This window comes from Pterocles gutturalis, unplaced genomic scaffold (genome assembly GCF_000699245.1).
Source record: "Pterocles gutturalis isolate BGI_N339 unplaced genomic scaffold, ASM69924v1 scaffold28035, whole genome shotgun sequence".
NCBI lineage: Eukaryota > Metazoa > Chordata > Aves > Pterocliformes > Pteroclidae > Pterocles > Pterocles gutturalis.
The window spans coordinates 1-22,446 of NW_010144172.1; the positions used below are offsets into that span (position 1 = coordinate 1).

Below are 22,446 nucleotides of genomic sequence, written 5' to 3' on the forward strand. Positions count from 1 at the left end.
TCCAATCTCTAACATTCTGTGTCTGTGTGTGTGTATTTATAGTTTGATCTTGATGCCAGAGTGAATGCCATTGTTTCCTATGCACAGTCCTACGGAAGAGTCTTTTTGCATTAGTTAGAAAAGTTAGACAACTACCGTTTAAACCTTCGGCCTCAGGTATTTCTCGTTCAAGTGTTGAAAGGTTGAAGAAATTAGTTAGGCTTATGGGAATCCAGGCGAATGGCATTCTGTATTTCCCCAACCGCTGACAAAAGGATTCAGCTTGGGCTTTCAGTTTTTCAATCTTTTCTTTCGTCTACGACAAAGAAAATAATGAGTGTTTAAAAAGCAATCAGTTATTTTAATGCTACTATAGATAAGAAATGGAAACTACGTATTTACAGTTCAGTAAATAACGTGCATTCTTGTATCTCATGTTTTCTTGCTCGATCACTGTTAGGATCATAGCTGTTTTGATTTGTACATTCACTTCTCATTTCTTTTCAATGAGTTCATTTTCATAATAGAAAAGGAGAATGCAGATCTTTTTGCAGTGACCCTCAAGCCCAGGATGAACAATCACCATGAAATATTAGCAGGTTCTACTTCCTTTGTCAGATACAGAAACAATATTCTGCTGACTGCAATATTCTAAAGGTGAGAGACAGGTGGAAGTCCAGCAAATATTGTCAGTCTGCTCTAGGGAGGTAAATGACCATTAATTCCTTGAACAGAGCTCGTGATCTATGAATGACAGCACTGAATTGGACATGTGCACATCACAACAGGTTATTTACCCATCCAAATCAATAACATGTCTCTGAGGTACAAATATTTATGCTAACTCCACATTGCACTGTCATCTCCTTTGCTCACCCTTATCTGCTTCAGGACTCAAGACTTTGCCAGTATTGATTTCCAAAGGGGGTGGTATTGAAAGTGCACCTTGCCGTCTCATTACTTTTTCCTGTTGGTCACAGACACCAGACTGCTTGCACCTTGGATGCACCAGCTGTCTTCCTCCCCAATGTTCTTGGGATTCTGTCCTGCTCAAAAAGGTCTGTTCTTTCTCTGTTTTTCTCTTGTGCATACAATCTTTTATCTAAACACTATAGCTATTTACTTACCTTGCCAGACTCACTTTCTTTAAGAACCATGTAGGGTTCTGCGCAGTCTCCGATTTCTCCTTGCTGAAGCACTTTTTCTATCTACAAAAAGCAGTATAATATGACACTCACAAAGAAAAAATATCACCCAAATAGTAACATGTTGCTTCTCTAGCAATACAAAAGAGCCTGCCCAAATGCTCAATATAAAGTTCTTAAAACTGTCTTTATGGAGTAACCAATACTAAATCTTCTCCTAGTTTTCCATCTGCTTTGTTAGAAAGCAGAAAATATATATGTGACAACATGGTCAATCAGGTACTACTGCATTTTCACTGAAATCAGGAAAATTAATATGTTCCAAATGAAGAGGTTCAGGCTAACTTGGTTTCAGAATTAAATAAAGAAAATGATGGAAAGTGCACAAAACAAGCCAAAAAACCTCCACAGAATGTAATCACAATTTTTAAAAATGGGTTATTTCACTCTACTTTAAATTTCCTTTAGACAGAGAGAGGAAATTCTAAATCATGGAATCACAGAATTGTAGAATGGTTTGGGTTGGAAGGGACACTAAAGTTCATCTAGTTCCAACTCTCCTGCCATGGGCACGGATACCTTCCACTAGATCTGTTTGCTCAAAGTCTCAAACCTGGCTCTGAACACCTCCGGGCATGGGCCATCCACAGCTTACATACTTAGTAGAACTAGAACACAGGGTATCAATATAGCTTCTTAGCTTGGGAGTGGGATACAGCAGTGGACACCTGCACACATACTAATAAAAACTATCAGAATTAATCTCAGCTACAGGAAACTCATGTTTGTCAGCTCCAGAAACAGGCACAGCCAGGAACAGGAAGAATGATGTTGAAGTAGCACTGTAACATACCTTTATTACTAGGTATATATCTGATGAGGGATAAGTGACAGAAAATACTGCTGATCTTGCCTGAGTAGACAAGTCAACAGAGGGTGTATGAGAACGCAAGAATCCTCTTAATGAATCGGGGTTGAGGTCACAATGAAAATTTTCTGAGATCTAGAAAAGAAAAAGAATTAAAATGTATTGCAAAGTGAAAGTCCATCAAAATTTTATTTTAAAATAAGTGAAAAGCACTACCTAGAACTACAAAATTAACAACTGCAAGCATGTGACTTTGACTGAATAAAAAGAATCCTGGATCAGACTGCATATGTGAAAAAGTTGCATTTTTTGGTAAGTGTTCCTAAATTAGTACTCCAGAGATAAAAACCCAAGCCAACTGAACAAAAATACTGTATGCACACCTACCTTTTTTCTTTCTTTTACATCATAGAGAGCTACGCATGCAAACAAAGGTTCGATCTCTATATCAAACCTGTTAAAGAAAGACACACAGGACACTGATTAATACTGTACTCTTATGACTCTGTATAATAAAAAACCAAAAGGACTATATTTCGACTGGCACTTCCATTAGAAAATAAGGAGAAATATTTAGTTCCAGACCTCAGCTCTCTCAAAGCCTGGAGGATTTTTTTATTAGTGCATTTTACTAGATTATTTCAAGGGGAAAAGAGGGAAAGAAAACTGTATGCAACGTATTTTCTGAATTTGTCAGAAAGGTGATCTCATATATCAATTAAAACTGATCATACCTTTCCTGAATTTTTTTCTGTTTACTAAGTCCAGTAGCATGTATGGAGACCAATATAGTTAGCTGGAAATATATCATTTGGGCACATTCCCAATTCCTTTTCAACCTGACAAGTTAAAGACTTCTGTAATGATAGATAGAAATAGTCCTTTGCTACACTAAGAAAGAACAAGCAAGCATGTAAACACTTGCGGAACCGGGCACCTACAGTGGAGTGGCAGGGCGCAGCAGTGCACTGGTACGAACTGAGAAACTGTGGGCGAGGCCTGTGAAGGATACTCACTTTAGAGTCTGCAGCTTCACCAACATCCTGTTGCCCAGATGCTCCTTTGGGCGGTCCGGCACCGGCCGTATCTCCACTGCATCTTCCTGTCATTAAACAGTTACTCTAGTCATGCTCAATTAAAACACTGTAAATTTACATACATAAAACCATTACGTGACGTTAACTGGGCCACTGCTACAGACCAGCACCTTTCCCGGGCCAGCAGGCATTTATTCTCTTCAGAGATGAAAGAAAATTGATTTATATTTCAAAATATTTAGACATCTGACCCCCATCTGGCATTTACATTCAATATTTACACTTCCGGCCACCCCACAAGCACTGCAGCAAAGGGTAGCACCCCGACACAAGCGTGCCACCAGCACAGGGCTTGGCCCCCACCAACATGGGTGTAACAAAGTCTCAGGCAACAGCTTGAGTCAAAATACAACCACCTGGATGCATGTCCAAGACAGCTGACAGGAGCCCACAGTGAGGTGCCTTCACCATGTCATTATCCAAGGGAGACGTCTCCAGGACACAAACCCTGTTTTTCGATGGCAGTGCCCCTTTAACCTTGAATATGGTGGGATAGCCAGCCCAGGAAGGCTTGCAGGGCAGCCAGCCTCCGAGCTCACCTCATCCACGGAGGGGTAGAGGGCGAGGAGCTCAGCATGCCTGTTGGTGCGCCGCGCCTCCTCGTTCTGCCTCTCGAACTCCTCCGCGCTGACATGCCGCAGCAGGTTTTCCAGGCGGGGGTCCGGCTGCAGGCTGCGCAGGTCGAAGTCAGAGGAGGCGAGGGTCGTCCTCGAGGCCTCCTCAGGGGGTGCGTGGATGTGTCGGGGCCCTGCCTGCTGGAAAAGAACAAAATGGCGAGGTGTGGCTTGGAGATGTGGGCGTCATGAAGTGTCTCTTGCTTGTCTGGCAGAGAGGACCTTAATGCCGCCTCTGCCATAAGGCCTAATGGCAAGCACAGCTCTCCACTTCACGCCATTACAGAGACCCTAGGGTGCTTCCTTGGAGGAAAGCTGCTGTATTTGATCATTTTAACCAAAGTGAGCAGAAGCGTACCTGAAAGTTTGCATCGCCCGAGTCCAGAGTTTCCGATTCAAATGTTTGTTTTTGAAGCGTCTTGTGAAAATCTTTTCGGGACCCCTTGTTTTTCAGGCTACAAGTATCTGCATTCCCTTGGCTCCTTTCGCAGAGGAACGCCAAGCAAGTCAGGACAGCGCCAGGGGAGTTAAGGGAAAATAGGCAGAAAAGACAAATTAAAAAAACAGTAAAGTGGCTAGAAATTATTGTTGTGCAAAAGGGCAGCAAAGCACAGCTTTTGTGCAAAAATGTGGCATTTCACAAGTTTAATTGTTTTATCACTGCAACTCTATCATGTATATTAAAAATTATTTTAAAAGGAAGAAAATTCACTCACATCGCTTTTGCACAGACTGTCAGCCTGAGACAGCAGAAAAATCTGACCTAGGTACAAATTAATCTGAGCTCCTCATTAGACACTGTGATTATTTCAATGTCCTTAAGACCATGGATCGAGATTGCTTATCTCTTGGCTGGCTCTTTGCTCCTGCAATTATACATCAAAGAGCTTGTCTGAAATGTCATTTTGTCCAAAGCATGTCCAAAGTATGTCCTGGATCTAGCTGTCTCCCAAGTTAATCACATACAACAATCTACACCTTTCAAACAGTGCCTCTTTTTAAAGAGAGCTATTGCCATTACACAATTTAACCCCTTCTGCTGGCAGCTTCTCAAAACTTTGCGGTAAGGTATCAATTTCAAGTTACATTTCTGTGAACACATGGAAAAAACCTGCCTCTCCAACCTACCCTGAAAAAAAGATACTAGATGCATCCAGAGCTCTAGTTCTTCCACTTTAGTATGCAATTCATTAAATCCTGTGATGACCTTTCTGTAATCAGCCTCCTTAGTTACAGTATCCTACTTTATTCATTTTGCTTTCCATGACACTCCTAAAGCAACATCTGAACACTTGAGTACCTTCATAAAGCTGCCATAATAAGCAATTATTGAGCAGGGAGACACCTTTTTATTACACTTCGGGAGTAAGTGAACTATATGCTCCAATGTGTTTTAATTTTAATCGTTTGCATTTTAATTGTTTACCAGCTCACTGCAAATGAAAACTGAAGTCATAAAACATACAACCCCTGCTCTCCTTGGATGTGACCTTGTTTTGGAACTGCCTTAATCACCTAGGATGAAAGATAGAAATTCTGTCCAAATTTATTTGAAGATATTTCAGCATCCAAAAGAGGTTTCCTTCATTTTTTTATCACTACCTCCAGTGGCAAACAGACAATTAATGGATTTATTTACCTGAGATCACACTTTTCCTGTGAGGTACAAGCTACACCATAAATGTCTTTCCCCTAAAGTATTCCTGGAAAATTTATTTATATTCTTTATTTATCTTTAAAAGCATAGCAGATATTAAAACTCACCAAGAGGCTAAACCCTGTTTTTACCACACATTTCAGTTTAACGGCCACACTGCATTTGGAAAATTGGACGAGGAAAAGCAGCAAAGGACAACTGAAAGGAGAAACTGACAGGCACAGGAACCAGCCTCCCATTCAGCCTCTGACAAAAACACGCGGACCTCTCAGCCGTGTCCAGCCCCTCTCTCGCATATCTCTCCACCCTGGGGCACAAGGACCACCTCTCCTTGTGCCACCCACTGAAGTCTCTTTGCTCTGCTGCTCTGAACCTCCGCATCCACAAATGGATGAAAGTCACTTACATGGTCCTCTCATTATCCATAGCTCACCAGACCACACACTCAGCAACCTGTCCTACAAATCTTCATCTCCCAAGTAGCAACTACAGTTTTTTCAGCCTTTCTCAAAACAATGGAAAGCTTTCTATGACTGCTTTTTCTCACACCTCTCCAGATGCCTTTCTTTCTCTCATATCTGTTTTGAGAATAGTTTTCAAGTACAATATGACTCCCAGTAACAATTTATCACGGGTTTAGGTAACACTGCAGCATCTTTTACACTGTCTTGTTCTTTAACTTGCTTGCTTTGTTAGCCACAGCCATTGAAGCTCGGCTCTTTGACAGGGTCCTTCATCATGTTTACCTCAGACTCAACTACTCAATAAAGTTTCTGAATGCAAATTTGCCTTACCTGAATGAATGAGATAGTAAAACACCCAACAAATCTTTTCATGTACATGTATTTCTACAGCTCCATTCACATTTCTACAAGCACACATAAGTGCAAAAATAGCTACGTTCTATTTTTCACCTCTCCCACTTTACTGCTTGCTACTCGTGTGTGCAGACAAAGCTGCACACTGGCTCTTCACAGCGCGCTCAGAACAGCACTGTGTGAAAGAGCTAGCGCCCGTGCTCTGAGCGATGCAGGTGGAGAGCCTACAAAACCCCCTAACTTATTTTTAGTGACTCACTGTGGAACAGTTCTGAGAACTGAATCAATTTCATCAGCACACCCAGAGGAAGTCTCTTAATAACCCGCAGTGGCTGCTCCATGCCTGCACAAGCTGCACAATTAAACAACGCAATTCCTTTATGACACCAGGAGTCAACCCATAACACACTGACTGCTGATGCACATCAGGTCAAAAAAACAGAGAGCAGCAAGGGTGGGCGAAGGGGCACAATGAAGTGGCAGCAAATGTGCCAGCACTCCACCACAGGCTGCTACTGCTGCTTCTCAAGAACAGGGCATGAGCACAGAAGGGGATGAACAGGAAGTGGTAGAGAAAAACAGAGCTCCAAAAACCTCTTTCTGAAGAACAAGAGGGGGTGATGGGGAAGCAGGCGAGCTCCACTGGCACAGCACATCCCTATGGGTCTGAGGTCAGACACACACATACAGAAAGCCCTAGCTGAGAGTTCCCTTCACTTTAATACATGGAATGGAACAAAATTGGAAAAAAAAAAAACAAAACCCCATGGATATGAAGTCACTTGTAATGGCTACAAGTCCAATTCTGTGTGTTGAATTACACTAACCCCAAATGCAGAAATCCCTTACTGATGTAAAATATGGATGTTACTCTAATACACCCACAAATACAATCTATCACTACTGGGAAAGCACATAATCCTAGTTTGTTTGCTACTATCACTCCCTTTTGTTTTCAAACACTACTAGAAATCAGACCACGTTGAATTTTCAGGGCATGGAGGGGAAAATGAAGAGCATATAAATGTTATCTTTATCCCTGTTATCTTTCCTTTTAGTGTGATCAAATAGCAAACTAGCACAAATCAAAATTAGCACAAAATGGTTATTTCAGCAACACATGTAATAAAACCAGAAAGTGCACCTTCACAATACAACTGTGTCAACTGTACAGTGTGTAGAGTCTTGACCTTTCATTGAAAAAGTAGTTTCCAGTGCAGAGGCATATTCTGGTAGCATCTGGAAATTTATTCACAAGTAGAAATTCTTCTTGTTTCTGCTTGCAATGATTATCTGAATGTCCTGCTGTCCAACCAGAAATTCTAAGTTTTAGAAGCTGTGTTTCTTTGGGAAATTACAGGATTTGAAAAACATAATCATAAAAACTACGTTAAGTACCAAGTGAAGAGCCCGAAAGGCTTCAAAAGACTAGACAGCAAACATGTCTCTATTAAAAGCCTGGTATTAAGGGACAAAGTGAAAACTGTCAAAACTCAAACTGAGTTAGACCTTATACAGGACTTAAAAAGCCAGAATTATTCCTCCGGTGTGAGATATGAGGAGAAAGGAAAAAGGGAATAAGTGGTTGAGACAGAGGATAAGCTACTCACAGCATATATATTGAGCAGAGCTACTACGGAATGAGGTGAGACTAGAAGACTGTGGCTTGTTTAGCCCAGCAATTTAAAAACTGAGGTAGTGTATGATCGCTGTCTATCTATATGCACAGAGGGTAAAAATAAGGAGAGAAGAAACAGCTTTGGCCTAAGAAGAAACAGCACACTTGGCTATGAATACATTTAGACTGGCACCTCTAAAAGTATTCCAACTATCAGGTGAGTAAAGTATTCAGACAACAAAAGTAATGGCTGCTAATATTTATAACTAACCTGTGCCTTTAAAATGGAGATCAACCAGATTAGAAAGGGATTATGGAACTAGAAAGCAAGGAATCAAGCTTAGAGACCAACACAAAACCACATGGCCGAGGAATCAAACTGGAAAATAATGAGTTCATTTGTAATTTGCTCACAAACTTACAGCACAGAAATTTTAACCACCATAAGCATTCAAGAAGTAAGCTTCACTATCTCTGAAGTTAATGTCCTAACAAGTATACCATGCTCACCAATTAACTGCCTCCTAAGAATAACAGGAAGCACAATAACTGCAGTATCTTGGATTTATAGAAATTATCATTAATGACAGTTGACATAAATGTCTTCATTATTAATTCCCAGAATGCCTGAATAATTAAGAAGCATATGCAACAATATTTAGCTATAGCCCACCATCTCAAGCAAAACAATATAGTTAAATAAATTACTGAAAAGTCAGTTCTTGTCTTCAGTCACTGATTCAAATAATTATTCCTTACGACTACTTGTAACAGCATACATCTCCTCTCTGTCAAATAAGATGCAAGGTATTTTCTCTTTTATTTACTTGTACATAGCTTACTTTCGATTCACAATCAGCCACTCCCGGATATAGGTTTGAACACAGTCTCTGACATGTGAGTCCAGTTCAACCCTGGGGAAAAAGCAACACATTGTAAATATTTTAGTACCTAGCTCATACGTTAAAGAAACTTATCTAAACAGCATCTGAACATTTAGCAGTAAAATGAATATACGGAAGAGGACTGATAGAGGGGCCTTCGTCAGTTCTAAAGGCCCCTCTATTAGTCCTCTCCTGTATATTCATTTTACTGATAAATTATTGTTTAAGGTTTAAAGAAATATATGCACTGCATGAATTTTCTCATGCAGGTTTTTGTTGCTGTGTTTATAAACTAGCAAGCATAGATTTAATAGAGGTAACCATTTGCCACACTATACATTTCATGAACATAAGACTGATAATGTCACAAAATACTGCAAAAGAAAAGAAATTATACCAGGTACCCATATTTGTGATTTTCAAAACTTGATTTCAAGTCATAACATACAGACGTATTTTTCCAGAGGCCTCAGCTCCTGGACTTTCGCAAATACATTGTCTCTTGTATGTTTTTGGCATAATTTTCTCTTGCTCATAGAAATGGGGAAAATTCTAAAAAGAGACCCAAAGCTTATATGCAGAGAGCACAAGAAAACTTTAAGTTTTGCAAATATGTTATAATTTAATTTTATGATTTTTAACCAAGTGTCCCTTAATGTAGGGAGTTGTCAGTGCTGCCTGGTTGACTGGATGCTTACTGGAACTGAAATATTATAAGCTAAAGTTGATGTCCATGAATCTTCTGTCATGATGTTGTTGCATAATTCCCCTACCCCTGTTCTAAAAAAATTTCAGTGAGCTATACCAAAATCACTTGTTACTTCCTCTGATCCAAGCAAGTAAAAGAGTAGGATACACAAGCAATGCAAGAATGGGTGAAAGGTATGATACTTTTTTAGCTCTTTCCACCCATAACTCTTAACAGATTTGCAACCTGTTACCAACACCAGGTAACAACCGATTTGGGTTCACACACACACTGCAGGACAGAGGCTTGGCTGATACCAGCCTCCTGTGTGCCCCTGCCACAGGTGGACTGGCACACCACATGGTCACTTCCTGCACCTGCTTCAGATGGGATATATGTTGTAAGCAGCCAGCATGTTAACTCAATTTGGTTCGTGGTATCTGTTTCCTGCTCTCATGAAGGAAGACACTACAGACTGCACTGCCTGCGGCGAATCTTTGGTGCATGCCCCTCCTGTGCTCTCACCTTCCCTAATATACCCTGACATCTTTGACCAGGTTTTTCTCTGAAGGCATTAATACTGACAGCAGCAGTGTGCATGGCTAAATGGGAAGCTGCTGTGTAAAAAAGTCTGCTGAAAGCATATTTGTTGTTATTGACTATTCGAGCTTTGCCAGAGACCCATTCATTACAAAACCCTTAATGTCACTTGTGCAAATCAGGCCAAAACCTGATTGTACAGTGTGAGTCTACACATTCTCCTAGCGGAAAAAACAAATAGATAACTGCTGTTTGAAATAGCAGGCATGCTCGTGAGCAACCTTGGAAATATGTGTGTATTGGAGAGAAATGGTCATCTTGTCTTTTAAATCTCATTTCAAAGATGGATAACTTTTTCCACTTTTGTGCATCATTTAACTAAATGGGAATTTCAAACACCAAAATATTCACTGTCTCCTACATCCATCCCCTTTCCCCAATCCATACAAAAACAAGAATTCATTATAAAGATTGGAACATCTTCTGTGAGTGACTTCAAATGAAAAACACCTTTCGTGCAAAATTACAAAATCCCTCGGAGCTGTATGATTCAAAGAGTTCTCAGGTGACCATGTGGGGCACCTCCTCTATGCACTTTGCTCTCCTCAGCCTCCTGAGACTCACTGGGCCAAGAAGGAGCTTGCAGACTGAGAACTTGCTTAGTGAGAGGGGCTCACAGCTAGTCGACACCTGGCAAAAATAATATCAACTGTGGTTCCATCCTAGTCTCATTGCCTTTGGTATGTTAGGCAGAAAACACTGAACAAATACAGTTGTTGTACAGGGCTCTACTTCACACAACTGGATGGTATAAACTAGAGCAGGCTGTAACAATTTTGGCAGGAACAGAGAGGGATGCTGGTCTACCCTGCGAGCCAGAACACCATAAACTAATCCTGTTTGTCCTTTCAGCGTTCAGGTTCAGCACAGCAGGGAACACAGACTGTGCCAGCCATTTACTGAATGTACTGGAAAGACCCAGCCCCCCACCCCAAACATGTTGGACAGTTAGCTCTCTTTGCAGACATAGCAGTCTGGGGCTAAACTGGTGCTGACTTCACGTTTGTCTGGCTGTTACTGCTTTCAAAATTCAACAGGCCTTTGTGGTTCTACTTGAAGTTACATTTACAGCAAAAAAATCCTTGAAGAGTATTTTGTACACAATACATAGGACTCTCCTAAACCACGTCACAAATCTCTCCAATACATCCCTTTTTCTCATTCTAAAAAATTCTGTTGCTCATAGTTTGCCTGTTTATCAGCTTAAATATTTCCAGGATGGCTGAGCACCAGTATCAACACATGCTATGTGTTTTGATCTAAAAAGCTGGTGAAAATAGTGGAAACTTTCCTAATTATTTAATTAACGTCAATCTGGAACCAAATGTGACTCCTACACTAGAAACTAACACATTTTTCTTCCCCCAAACATTGTGAAGTGTGAACTATTTCCCCCCATTTAAGCAAGAAAGGTACTAAGAGATGCTTGGGAATCTGCTGAATGTAACACATCACTGGCCAAAAAAAAAAAAAAAAAAAAAGGGAAAAAATCAATCCTATGCTTACCATATGATCAGAATCAACTTCCACCTCTAGGATCACAGCTACACAATATTTTTCATACTACCTTCCTGCCCTTCTTTCCTCTTCTTCCTAGTCTATGCCTAGCTCACTTCTGGCGCTACCAGCTAGCTCAGGAAGTCACTTAAATGCTTGCATAATTTTAAGTTTGCAAACAGGCCTGACAGAATCAATGGCAAAGTTCAAATGTTTAAAGTTCAGCAAGTGCATAATGGACGGATTGAGGGATGGCAGAGTGAGGTGTCTGGATAGACATATTCAAAACTATTTTTAAACCTGAACCATTTCAGAGAGAGAGAAAGTCTCCTTACCCATCTTCTGGCATAGATGGTTGCAAAGTCCTACACTCTTTGGGTGTAAAGACAATGTCCAAGTCATCTTCGGGAAAATCACCAAGCTCTTGTGCTAGTTCTGGGTCCAAGTTGTTCAGTCGCGTCATTAGGAAGCCTTCAAAATCTACTGGGTCGACTACGTCATAAAAGGAAGGCTAATGAAACAAATAAAGAGTTATTTTAGCAACAGAAGGGGTTTTTTGAATTAGTGTAATTTAGGATTACTTATTTACTTCTTGTCATTGTCCCATTTGTCTTAAACATCTTATGCACAGTGCCACTTCATTTAATGTAAGGAAAAGTTGCTAAATGAAACTTTTAGCTGAAAAAAGAAAGGGGACAAAGAGAGAAAAGTTTTGAAATTAAAAAAAAAAAAAAAAAGGAAGGTACTGCAACTAAATCCAAATTTGAACCTATTTTCTCAATTGAGCTTTCACACACAGTGGTAGAAGTGGGCTGACTGAAGTATGTCCTGGATGCCCTCAGACATATTCTGTTGGATTCTCATGAAGTGCACTCAGTTCCTCTTGTCCAATCCATAATCGGAGTTATGAAAAAGGCAGCAGCAACAACAGGGAATTAGGGGAGGTAACCAAAATTATAGTGACAGGGAGTGGCCAGCTGGCAGGGAATTGCCAGTGGACTCTATAGCAAATGTGACAAAAGGCACTCACAATAACAAGGCCAAGGCAGTAACTCTTGGAAGTTATACTGAGCTAAGTACTAAGTACAAGCACCAGGGCTGCCATGATAAAGATGCCTTTCATTTGAGGTGCTGTGCCTGAAAGGTACTGCCTATTAGAAATGCTATGTGCTTTTCTCCAAACAAAGTTGAGGGCAAGATATACCTAAAATCAGAAGAAATTATTTTTCTCCATCTCCAAGAGTTACTGGTTTGCATTTTATTGCAGCTCGAATTTTATTGGATTTTTCAAGCATCAGTACAGTGACTACACAAAAGACTACATGTAACTACTGAAGTTATCTCTGCAAGCCTTAGACATCCACCATTTCTACAGCACATGGCATTGGACCTTGATAGAGAGCAGCTCTACTTGGTAATATTTAATTAGCCGTTCCCACATAGACCATCTGATCCACAACAAAGTTCAACAAGTGCCAGATGTGACACTTATACATGCTATGAAGCTGCCTGGCTCTTTTCATCTGCTTAGTCCCAAAACCAGAAAATCTTGTTTGATATGCTACCTAGAAATGTTCCACGTACACATATATTAGAAGTATTTTACTTGCTATATAGCCAACAAAAATAGCTTTTATATGTGTAGAAAACAAAACATTTGTCTAGTTGAGTACAAAGACCAGCATCTCATGTTGTTGATCGTCTTGACAAATAAGAAATAGATCTAAAAGCTACAGATTTAGAAAACCTACAGTTTATATTCTGCAACTTCCAGAAAGGCTGTGGAAACCTCAGTGCTGCAAGAACACAGAAAAATAGTTAGAGCAGAGCATTAGAATAATAGCACTGAAATAAGTTATTTACCAGGTGAAAGAATTCTAGCAAAAAATAGCTACCAAATCATCCTTGACTGCAAAGAACAGGGATTGTATTGCACTGATTAGCCTAAATATGTTTCACAAGACTGCCTTCTGAACATAGATCAGATCATCAACCTCTATGATGGAGGTGGGGAAAATAAGGCACCTGATGTCCCTGATATCAACCTTGCCTTTACATTAAATGCTACTGCAACTACTGTCTCATTTAATGTATTCTGGAGCTATCCTACTTATACTCCAGTGTTCTCCACAAATAAAATCTCCAGGCCAAAATCATGAAGTCTTGACTCTTTATTACTAAGTCCTACTCATGCAAGGCCCTCATGGAAGTTGACAGGATTTTCACCTGAGCATGAAGTGATCTCTGCACATAACAGTGTTGCACTCGTGTGAGTAATTTTAGCTCAATAGGACACTGAGGAATTCCACAATCTATAAAACATAGAAAGGTGCTCAACAGTGGTAAAACTCTGAGTAACTCTGAACTAAAATGTCTCACACACAATATGCCACGTCAGTCACTGTAGATAGGAAGACGAGTTAACACTGGTCGGTGGTAAATATGAGTTTTGGAGCCTTTTTAGTGTTCTGGAAATGTAAACGAGGCAGTTATTCAGCTAATAAAAATCCAGAAACATCTTGTGGAAAGTGAATCATATTTAGAAGAAATATGCTCAAAGCTTCTAGGAGAAGGAAGCCAATTTAAACTTTTGAAAAAAATAGATGTGGCAAATACTCCTGGAAATTATACCCAATCACCACCCCCAGCCACAGGTTCCCAAAAAGTAGGGAAACTATATTATTCTCTGCACAAATAGAGTCTCTAAGCTCACCCCTCCGCCTGTACATTTAAGGGATTGATTGAATTTTCTGAAAACACCTCTGCAAATACCTCTTTCTTTGCTCTTTTTATCCAAAGGGAAAACTTAAACCTGACAGTAAGTTCGGCACATCATCAGGCAGCCAGCTGAAGAAATACACTGTGCTGTTAATAAATTCTTAGGTTAAGCACTGTTTGTACCTAGTGTAGTGCTGAGCATACTGAATCAACCACTATGAATAAATAGTGATCTTAATTAGCTGTTGATTTTTTATGAATTATGAGCACAATATCCTTGAAGTTCATTTACTGTACTGCCAGTGGGTAAGACATTATGTGTTAGTATATATATATAGCATGTATATGAAGATCTACTAAAGAAAATAATTCACAAAAGATTAAAGTAAAATACAGCTTAAAGTATACAAAAGCATATTACATCTTTTCAGTTGCTGAAGATGTAATGCAAAACATTTTTGCTTAATACAATCTAATTTTTGACTAAGCATTGTACTTCCTTTCAGAAATCACACTTTTCCATTCTGACAAGTCAAATACATTGCATTTCATGATGTCTTCTAACTTTTCCTAGTTGGAGTGTTAATAATAATCTTTAATGACTGGAAATGTGTGCTTTTCACTATTGTAAATTAGATACAAATGTAAAAAAGATGGTGAAAAAAGGTAAATGCAAATGCAAGGTAATGGTCTCCTTAACAATTGGTGCAAATTATCGAAGGAAACAGAGATACTGTTTCAACTGAGAAGCCAACACCCCTTTTCACACATCATACCTGTGTGCAAAACAATTATTCTACAGAAAATGCCACATATCATTACTGAAAACATACCTTTTTAAGGATGATGGATTAGAGGCATGTAGATTGTGACAGCACACAAAATGGCAGCTACGGCGTTAATACCCAGGAAATGAAATGTTATCAAGCTTCTCGAGCAAAAGTAGTTGTTTGCATGTAGAAGAGGACCTAGCCTTCTCAGGCTGAGCAACCACAAGGAACACGTTAAAACGCCACAGCGTTTCAGATTAAGGAAGTGAGTAGTGGCGGGAGGCCCTGACACACAGGAAGTAAATGCTTACATCTAGTGTTTTACATTTTTCACAATCACTGGTGCACAAAGACTTTTCCTGCATCTACTTATCAGCTCTCACAAAAATTAAAAAAAAAAAAAAATAAAAGGGTAGGCAGCAGGAGCGTATCAAATTCATATCCGGTTTTATTTATGGCATAGTATGTTTGCAGAATACCCATCCCCCTGAAAGGCAATTAAAAAGATCTGGCAGTTTTTCCCTTTGTGTAAAGGGCAGTGTCATATGGTCTGACTTCTTCAGGGGTGGATTGCACATGGAAGGCTGAAGATGGTTCAGACTCATGTAACAATTGACTCAATTGGGTGTATGCCAATGAGGGCATGCTTTGCCATTTCTTACTTACCGTGCTTACTCTACAGCACCGAAAAACAAGTCAGTGGCTGTCTCTGCTGCTGGCTCTGGAAACTATGTATTAAGCCATGCTAGCAGAGCCTCTGACTTTCTTTTTTTCTCTTTACTCACTGACCTCTTTTAGCAAACCATCTGTGACAACACACAATGCATTTACTTGGTGAAGGTGAGTGTTTCCAGCAAGGCATGGATGTAATATACTCCAAACTCAATAATTAACTCTGATTTATAGTGGTATGCAGAAAGACTGTCTATTTCAGGCTCTAAAGACCCTTTGCAGTTCTTTCAAATGCATAATTTTCTTTGCTCACCAGGGAGTCTTTTTTTAACAGCGTCAGGAAGAAGCCAGTGAAAAGCAAGACTAGCTTAAGATCACTTAATTTACCCTAAAAACATTATGCAATGTAGATGCCAAACCTGTGTAAAGAAGACAAACCCAGAACTTACCAGATGAAGAGTAGAAAAGCCAGGGGTACTTAAGCTTCGTTGACAAAACTGCGCAAAGCCTGGTTGGAGAGTAAATTGCTTTCTTATTTCTGCAGAGGAGTGCCTTTAATTAAGCAGAGAAAACCCCTTATAACTACAGTTATCCACATACAAATTCTGAACGCTAGGCTTAAGCCAATTTAGTCTCCTGTCACAGTGTTTAGAAACATATTTTGACGGTCTAGACTCCCGTTTTCTAGTTGATGCAAACCTCAAAAAAACCTCATTTATGGTCCTATTTAATTAAGATTCTGACACTCTTCCAACAGATTTCTATCATTATATTGTAGTCTTCGCAACTGGGAAAGGCTATGAAATAACCTTGCCCTGAAGTGAAGTGGGACTGCAACCTGTACAACAGTACTTCCAGATTCATTTCTGCAAAACAAAGGTACAGGATAATAGAGTAGAGAAGGAAGGATGTACATCAGAGATGCAAATATTTTAATGAACTGGTAATTAACCAATGGGTAAAAACAAGACAGGACCACTCACTGAACAATGAAAGCCCAGGCTTATGGTAATAATGCAGTCTGCCATGAAAAGCACAAGACAAACCAAAACATGAGTTTAAAAATCAGCCTATACTTATCAGCTGAACATTTGAGGAAAAGACTTCTTAAGTGCTAATTAATTTATTTCAATGGGAGCAGAAAGAGGGCAGTACCGAATTCTTCCAAAAGCCCAGAGTGATGTGGGATCCAATCTGAAATGTACCCAATCTGAAAATTCAGTAATCAGAGCAGCTTGCTCATTTTTCATGGAAACAAATAAATTAATATTTCCTATGATTTAAGAATAATCAACCATTAAACAATAACAAAACATCTACAATAAATTTTACCATAAACATGCAGGACAAGATTTCTGAAAGAACAAGATGCACTTAAGCAGATTCCAAGTAAAAAATCCAAATCTGCAGCTCACCAGGGCAGCCCACTGGGAAACAGGAAAACACAGACATACAGGCATTTCCCTTCTGTCTAAGACTCCTCCAACTCCAGTAATCATTAATAGGCAATTTAGAATTACCAGGTGCCACAGGACAGAGTTTGCCTGTTTGGTCTGCACCTTCTCTCCGCCATGGTGTTCTGATTTCTCTGACTACTACACCTACTATGTGACACTTGATCTCTTACTACTGCTTTTCTTAACAAGCATGGCAAAATTGAAACTCCACTGAATGCAGTTCTGCCCCTGTTAAGAAACAGGCACCTCACAGAAGGTACTAAAGTTATTTGCCCTGTTTTCTAAAATAAAGGATGCGTAAACAAGTAGTTGCTTGCAGGTCAAGAGGCCACACCAGGTGTGACTGGGACATTGCTCCATTCTGAAGGCAGCAGCAATTACAGAGAGGGCAAAGCCAGAGTTATAGAGAAAGAAAAAAGATCCATGTGGAAGAGAAATTCCTATTCAGCATCGGTATTCCAAAAATCAGACAGGATGAAATGGGATTTTTTTTAAAGGTGATTACATAATTATACAAGCAAGAAACCACAGAGGGGGAGAGCGAGGAAGTCTGTGCTTTCCTTATATTATTTTTGCCCTGTTTTAAACATGAAAGCTGCTTGTATATCAAGGTTGGTTTTTTTTCCACCTTCCCACTACAAATAATCTCTGATCATGAATGTACATAGCAAAGTATAACACAAAACTCAAATTATTCCAAACTATTATTTACTTCACACTGAGTCAGTTTCTATCCTGTGCAGAAGTATCTGTTACTGATGTAAACAACAGTTGTAGCAGCAGATGTTGGTTTAATATATGTAAAAACTATGTTACAGTGTATTTGCAGAAGTTGCTGCTGTAAACAATGACGTAACATATCTCTGAAGTACACCAGATATGGGGTCATCAGACTCTTTGAACAGGAAATGGTATGAATTTTCATCTGCAAAAAAGGAAGCATGCATGTGGATGAAGGGCCAAACTGCTGTCTGGTAAAAGCCTGTGCAAGCCCAGCTAACTGAGAGGAAATACGTTTCTCAAGATCAGTGAGATAAGTTCTAGAGGCTTCCCAATATTCAAAGAAAGAATTTGCAGAATAAATTAGTCTGATAGAAGAAGAAGCCTGTAATCTATAAAAGTTAATTTCAAAAAGTTTAGGAGTAGTTCAATTGATTGATATAATGTTTTTCATATCACAAGGGAAAGGGAGAAGCAATACAGTAAGAATAACAGAAGACAACAAAGTTGGTTTGAACCGACTCAGAAATGATTGGCAGGATCTCCCAGGAATAAGTAAAGCAAAGACACAGCTGCTAAAATATGCTAAACTGAAAGCACAAGTCAGCTACCCCAACAGAGAGAAAAGGTGGGTGTTAGATCAGCACGGAAAGTTTTGAAAACCTGAGAACCAAACAGAGGGCCTTCAAGATGGCTCTTCAGTTAGGCCAGAATGGCTGTAGTCTGTGAGACGTCTATTCTCTTATCAAACTGCTACTTCACACGCTGTGTAGGTACCTGCAGGAAAACGGTGGTCCGTGTTAACCTAGCACATGTGGTGTCCCAGATTTCATGTAGGCTGCAGTCCGTCTATGCCATGGCCATACTTCTACCCTAACTGCCTGTAGAGCAGCCCTGTCTGATTCTGAGGAGAGCTTTACAGTCACCCTTGGCGGTGAGGATGGGTCTAGCTATGTGCTCAAAAACAATAAAGAAAGAAGGCAAGTGATTAAGGATGAATGCAAAGCAGTCACTGAATGATCTGAGGGAAAAAGGTAAATACACCTCTGGAAAGGAGGACTCAAATAATCGCAGGCCAGCCAGCTGGTCTCTGACACTCAAAGAGATGAAAGAGCAAATTACTAGCCAATCAACTTATAAGCAGTTGGAGCATCAGGACTCAAACTGTGGTGTCCAGTTGAAGCAAGGAGTTAATTAAATCATACATAACTTTATGTATTATTCCAAACAATGTACTACTGTACATGTGAGAAGCAAGTTAATTTGTCCTCAATTCTCGTCTAGTCTAATTCCAGTCAATATTTTATTTTGCAACACTGATGATGGTATGGGTAACACAGTAATAAAAGTTGTGGATCACATCAGACTGGAAGGAATTGCGAGTGCTCTGAAAGTCTGGCTCAGAATTATCTAGTATTTCAGAAACAGACTGAAATCAGCACACCTGGATTCAATAAAAAGAACTGCGAAACCCTAAACTTCTGAAGAAAAAGAATAAAATGCAGAAATACAAAAAGGGAAATGAAATGTCTAAAGAAATAGCGGTGCCACAGAAGAGGCTCTGAAAGAGTGGACTGGGACACTTACTAACGGAATACCACCAGCAAAGAAAAAGGGAAGTTATTTCTGTTTGTGTAAGCCAGTGAGACAGAGCTAAGGCTGATGTACACATGTAGAACACCACATTGTAAGATACAATCACACTGAAAAGGTTTTGAAAGAAAGCAGTCAGAATGATAAAAATTTTGGGAAAGGTGACCCACGAGGAAATACTGAAAAAAATAGATGGTATTCAGTTTACAAAGGATATGAATGAGGGGGACAGCAGTTGTCCTCAACTGTGTAAAAGGTAGCAATTCGTAAAGAAAACAGTGAGCAGTTCATGTCCATAAAGGGAACAATAAGTAATCTGCTTGAAGTGAAGCAAGAAAGATGTAATAAGCTATTAGGAAAAATGTTCCCACTGGCAGTGGCTATTTGGTGATGCCACAGTGACAAGAGCACACTGGTACTGCAGATCATGCCTCTGAACTAACAGGAGAACAGCATCTGGGCAGCAGCAAGCTTTTCAGAGACCAGATAAGGGACTCAGCAGTGTTAATAGCTCTACAGTTCTCCCATTTTGGTGCCTGACCCTTTGTTTAGGATAAAAAGGAAACACTGAAAAGAAAAAGGTGTAGATTTGAGGGAGTTTTTTCCACAGAAGCCACTGCTGAACTCAGAGCTAGTCAGCGTTCACATGGCATTTTGCAAAACAGGAAAAACAGGAGATGATGGCAGCCTAAGGCTCTTTTGGACTTTCTAGATCCCTGGCTGCTCCATGGTGTTGGAGCAAAATAATGTCAACTGGAATTCTTTACTCCACTCTGTGTTGCCTCGGCCATATATGAATGACAATGTTGTCCTCCTCTGGGGTAAATCTTGAAAACGCTGGCACTCAACAGACTTTCTGATCCACCCAGATGGGACTGGAGGGTAGACAAAAAAAAAAAAAGTAAAAAAAAAAGTGGTGCTGCTTAATCAGAATTTCACCAGTGTCTGTCCCACTGGTAGATACAATCCTTGAGCACTTCTCCTGAATTACTAACAAAAAGTTGAGACATAGTCTGTATCTCAAAAATATTCTCCAATGCAAAATGTGTAGTTTGCATAATATATTAAACCAATGGTATAACCAAAATAACAGATTACACCTAAGAGGTTCTTAAAATTCTATTTAACTTGTAGGTCAAATTCTGAGATGTTTCTCGGGGCAGAGCTCATTGCAGGATTTAGGACGTGGAGATTTGAGTTGTTAGTTAGGCCTAGGTGAGGTATCAGGGAAGGAAGATAAAATAGTCACCTATTTTCTCTATCTAACAGGTGTTAGATCTGTGGCTGAACACTGCTGGGTTCTATAAATAAAACAATATGAACACTTATAATGCATAAAGCTGGTTACACAGTGTCACTGTCAATTCTTCTAAACAACACAGTTCTTTGATATGTATAGTTTAAATCAGGCATAACAGGTATTTTGCTAGTATGTATATCATATGAAAACTTAAACAGAACTCACAATTTAGAAAAAAAAAAACAAAACAGAAAGAGAAGAGCTTTAAAGGTCATCTATTAACTGGAAATTGGAAACTTCATAAGAATAAACTGATCTTAAAAGTATGCTTCACACACCTACTGGATTAAGTTATCCAAAGTTACCTACTATTAGAAGTTACCTACTAGAGGGAGGTAAGAAGAGTAATCCTTAACACCCTTACAATCCCTTCCAGCAGATTCTGAGGAATGAGTTGAGTTGTCTTCTGCAAGAGCTACATACACAATTAGACAGCAAGGGAAGATGAAAAAAATAAAAAGGGACTATGAGAACTACCCCCATGGATGGAGAAACATTCACATCTAAATGTATATAAATGGCAGAATTGTAAAGTATAATAGTGAAAACTTTTGCTTAATGGCTAAAATAATCAGTCTTGGCTACCTTGTGTAGTAATCCCTTTCATCTGACATTGATGTAAAAAATTCTCAACTAGTTTTTGTTCTTTTTCTGAGACTAACATGAAACTTCTCCGGTTACAACTAAAAACCGGCAACAAAAACTCTGGAAAAGGTAAGAATTACCTACCCCTCTCCTCCACTCCCACACATAAACACACACAAAGTTTTGGGCAACAATCCAGATCTTTAACTAGCAAATATGGGAATCTTGCTTAGAAGTCCCTTCTTACCACCAGTGGAACTGCCTGCTTTTCTTCGAAGTTGCTAATTAGGCCCTAAGGCACCAGAGCTCTGCTTTGCTGCTTGCTGTTTACAGCAGTGGTCTATCTGAACTAGCTGCTACTTCCTTGATGGCTCAAGTAGGCTATACACCTTTTGGGACACCCCTGCTTTGGGGTCTACCACATTAAGGGTCTATATCAGCTGAAGCAATAAAGAACCTATTCAAGACGGTTGATTTAACGACAATCTTTTTAAAGGAGATGGTGCAGGAACAAACAAAGAAGTCTAGGAGGTGAAATCGCCAACTTCATTATGCTGTCAGCTTGTTACAAAGTAAAACAGGCACGAGGTCAATTTTCAATTTTGTCCCAGGTCATGTATGCCATTCATTCCGTGAAGATTTTTCAATGCCACTCAGTTTTGCTGTTTCTCCCACAGGAGGAGACATAAACACACATAAAAATTAATTTTCTAATCCTGGCAGTGGAGGAAAAGGACAACCACACTTTCTTGCCATGCAAAGAAACAGAATATTTAATGAATATCTAATGAACCATGCTTGTATGTGCTTTTTAACAATATGCAAAAGGTATGATATAACGTTTGAGAAGACATTGTGCATGCATTGATGACTGGCTGCTTCTTGCAGTGAAAGTGGTTTTAGGTGTAATGTTCCATATGATAGTTCAGTGGTACCTCCTGGAGAACAAAAAGTATAAATCAATCTTATCTGTCATCCTATTATAGACTTAAACTGATCATGAGAGTTTATATATGCAATACAAAGTTTCAAATGAATATTTCACATGATGCTAATTAATGATGCTAACAGAAGATAAATCTGCGTAAAAACAACAGAATTCTTTTGTTGTCCTCATTAGCTTAAAATCTATCAGTATATACAAATTATTGTTTATATACACAAAT

At 39.5% G+C, this 22,446-nt stretch overlaps 1 protein-coding gene across 1 annotated transcript; it reads right to left on the minus strand.

Annotated features, from left to right (window-relative positions):
* Positions 1-135: 135 nt before the first annotated feature.
* Positions 136-17,198, minus strand: LOC104470196 (dedicator of cytokinesis protein 8-like; the record flags this gene model as incomplete). The annotated part of the gene is made up of 11 exons (XM_010085032.1): positions 17,146-17,198; positions 16,075-16,177; positions 11,801-11,976; positions 8,639-8,710; positions 4,062-4,185; positions 3,629-3,841; positions 3,009-3,094; positions 2,380-2,446; positions 1,978-2,127; positions 1,107-1,187; positions 136-295 (listed from the first exon to the last, which is right to left on the minus strand). Coding segments are annotated over exons 1-11 (1,285 nt in total), but the record flags the coding sequence as incomplete, so codon positions are not given.
* Positions 17,199-22,446: the final 5,248 nt, after the last annotated feature.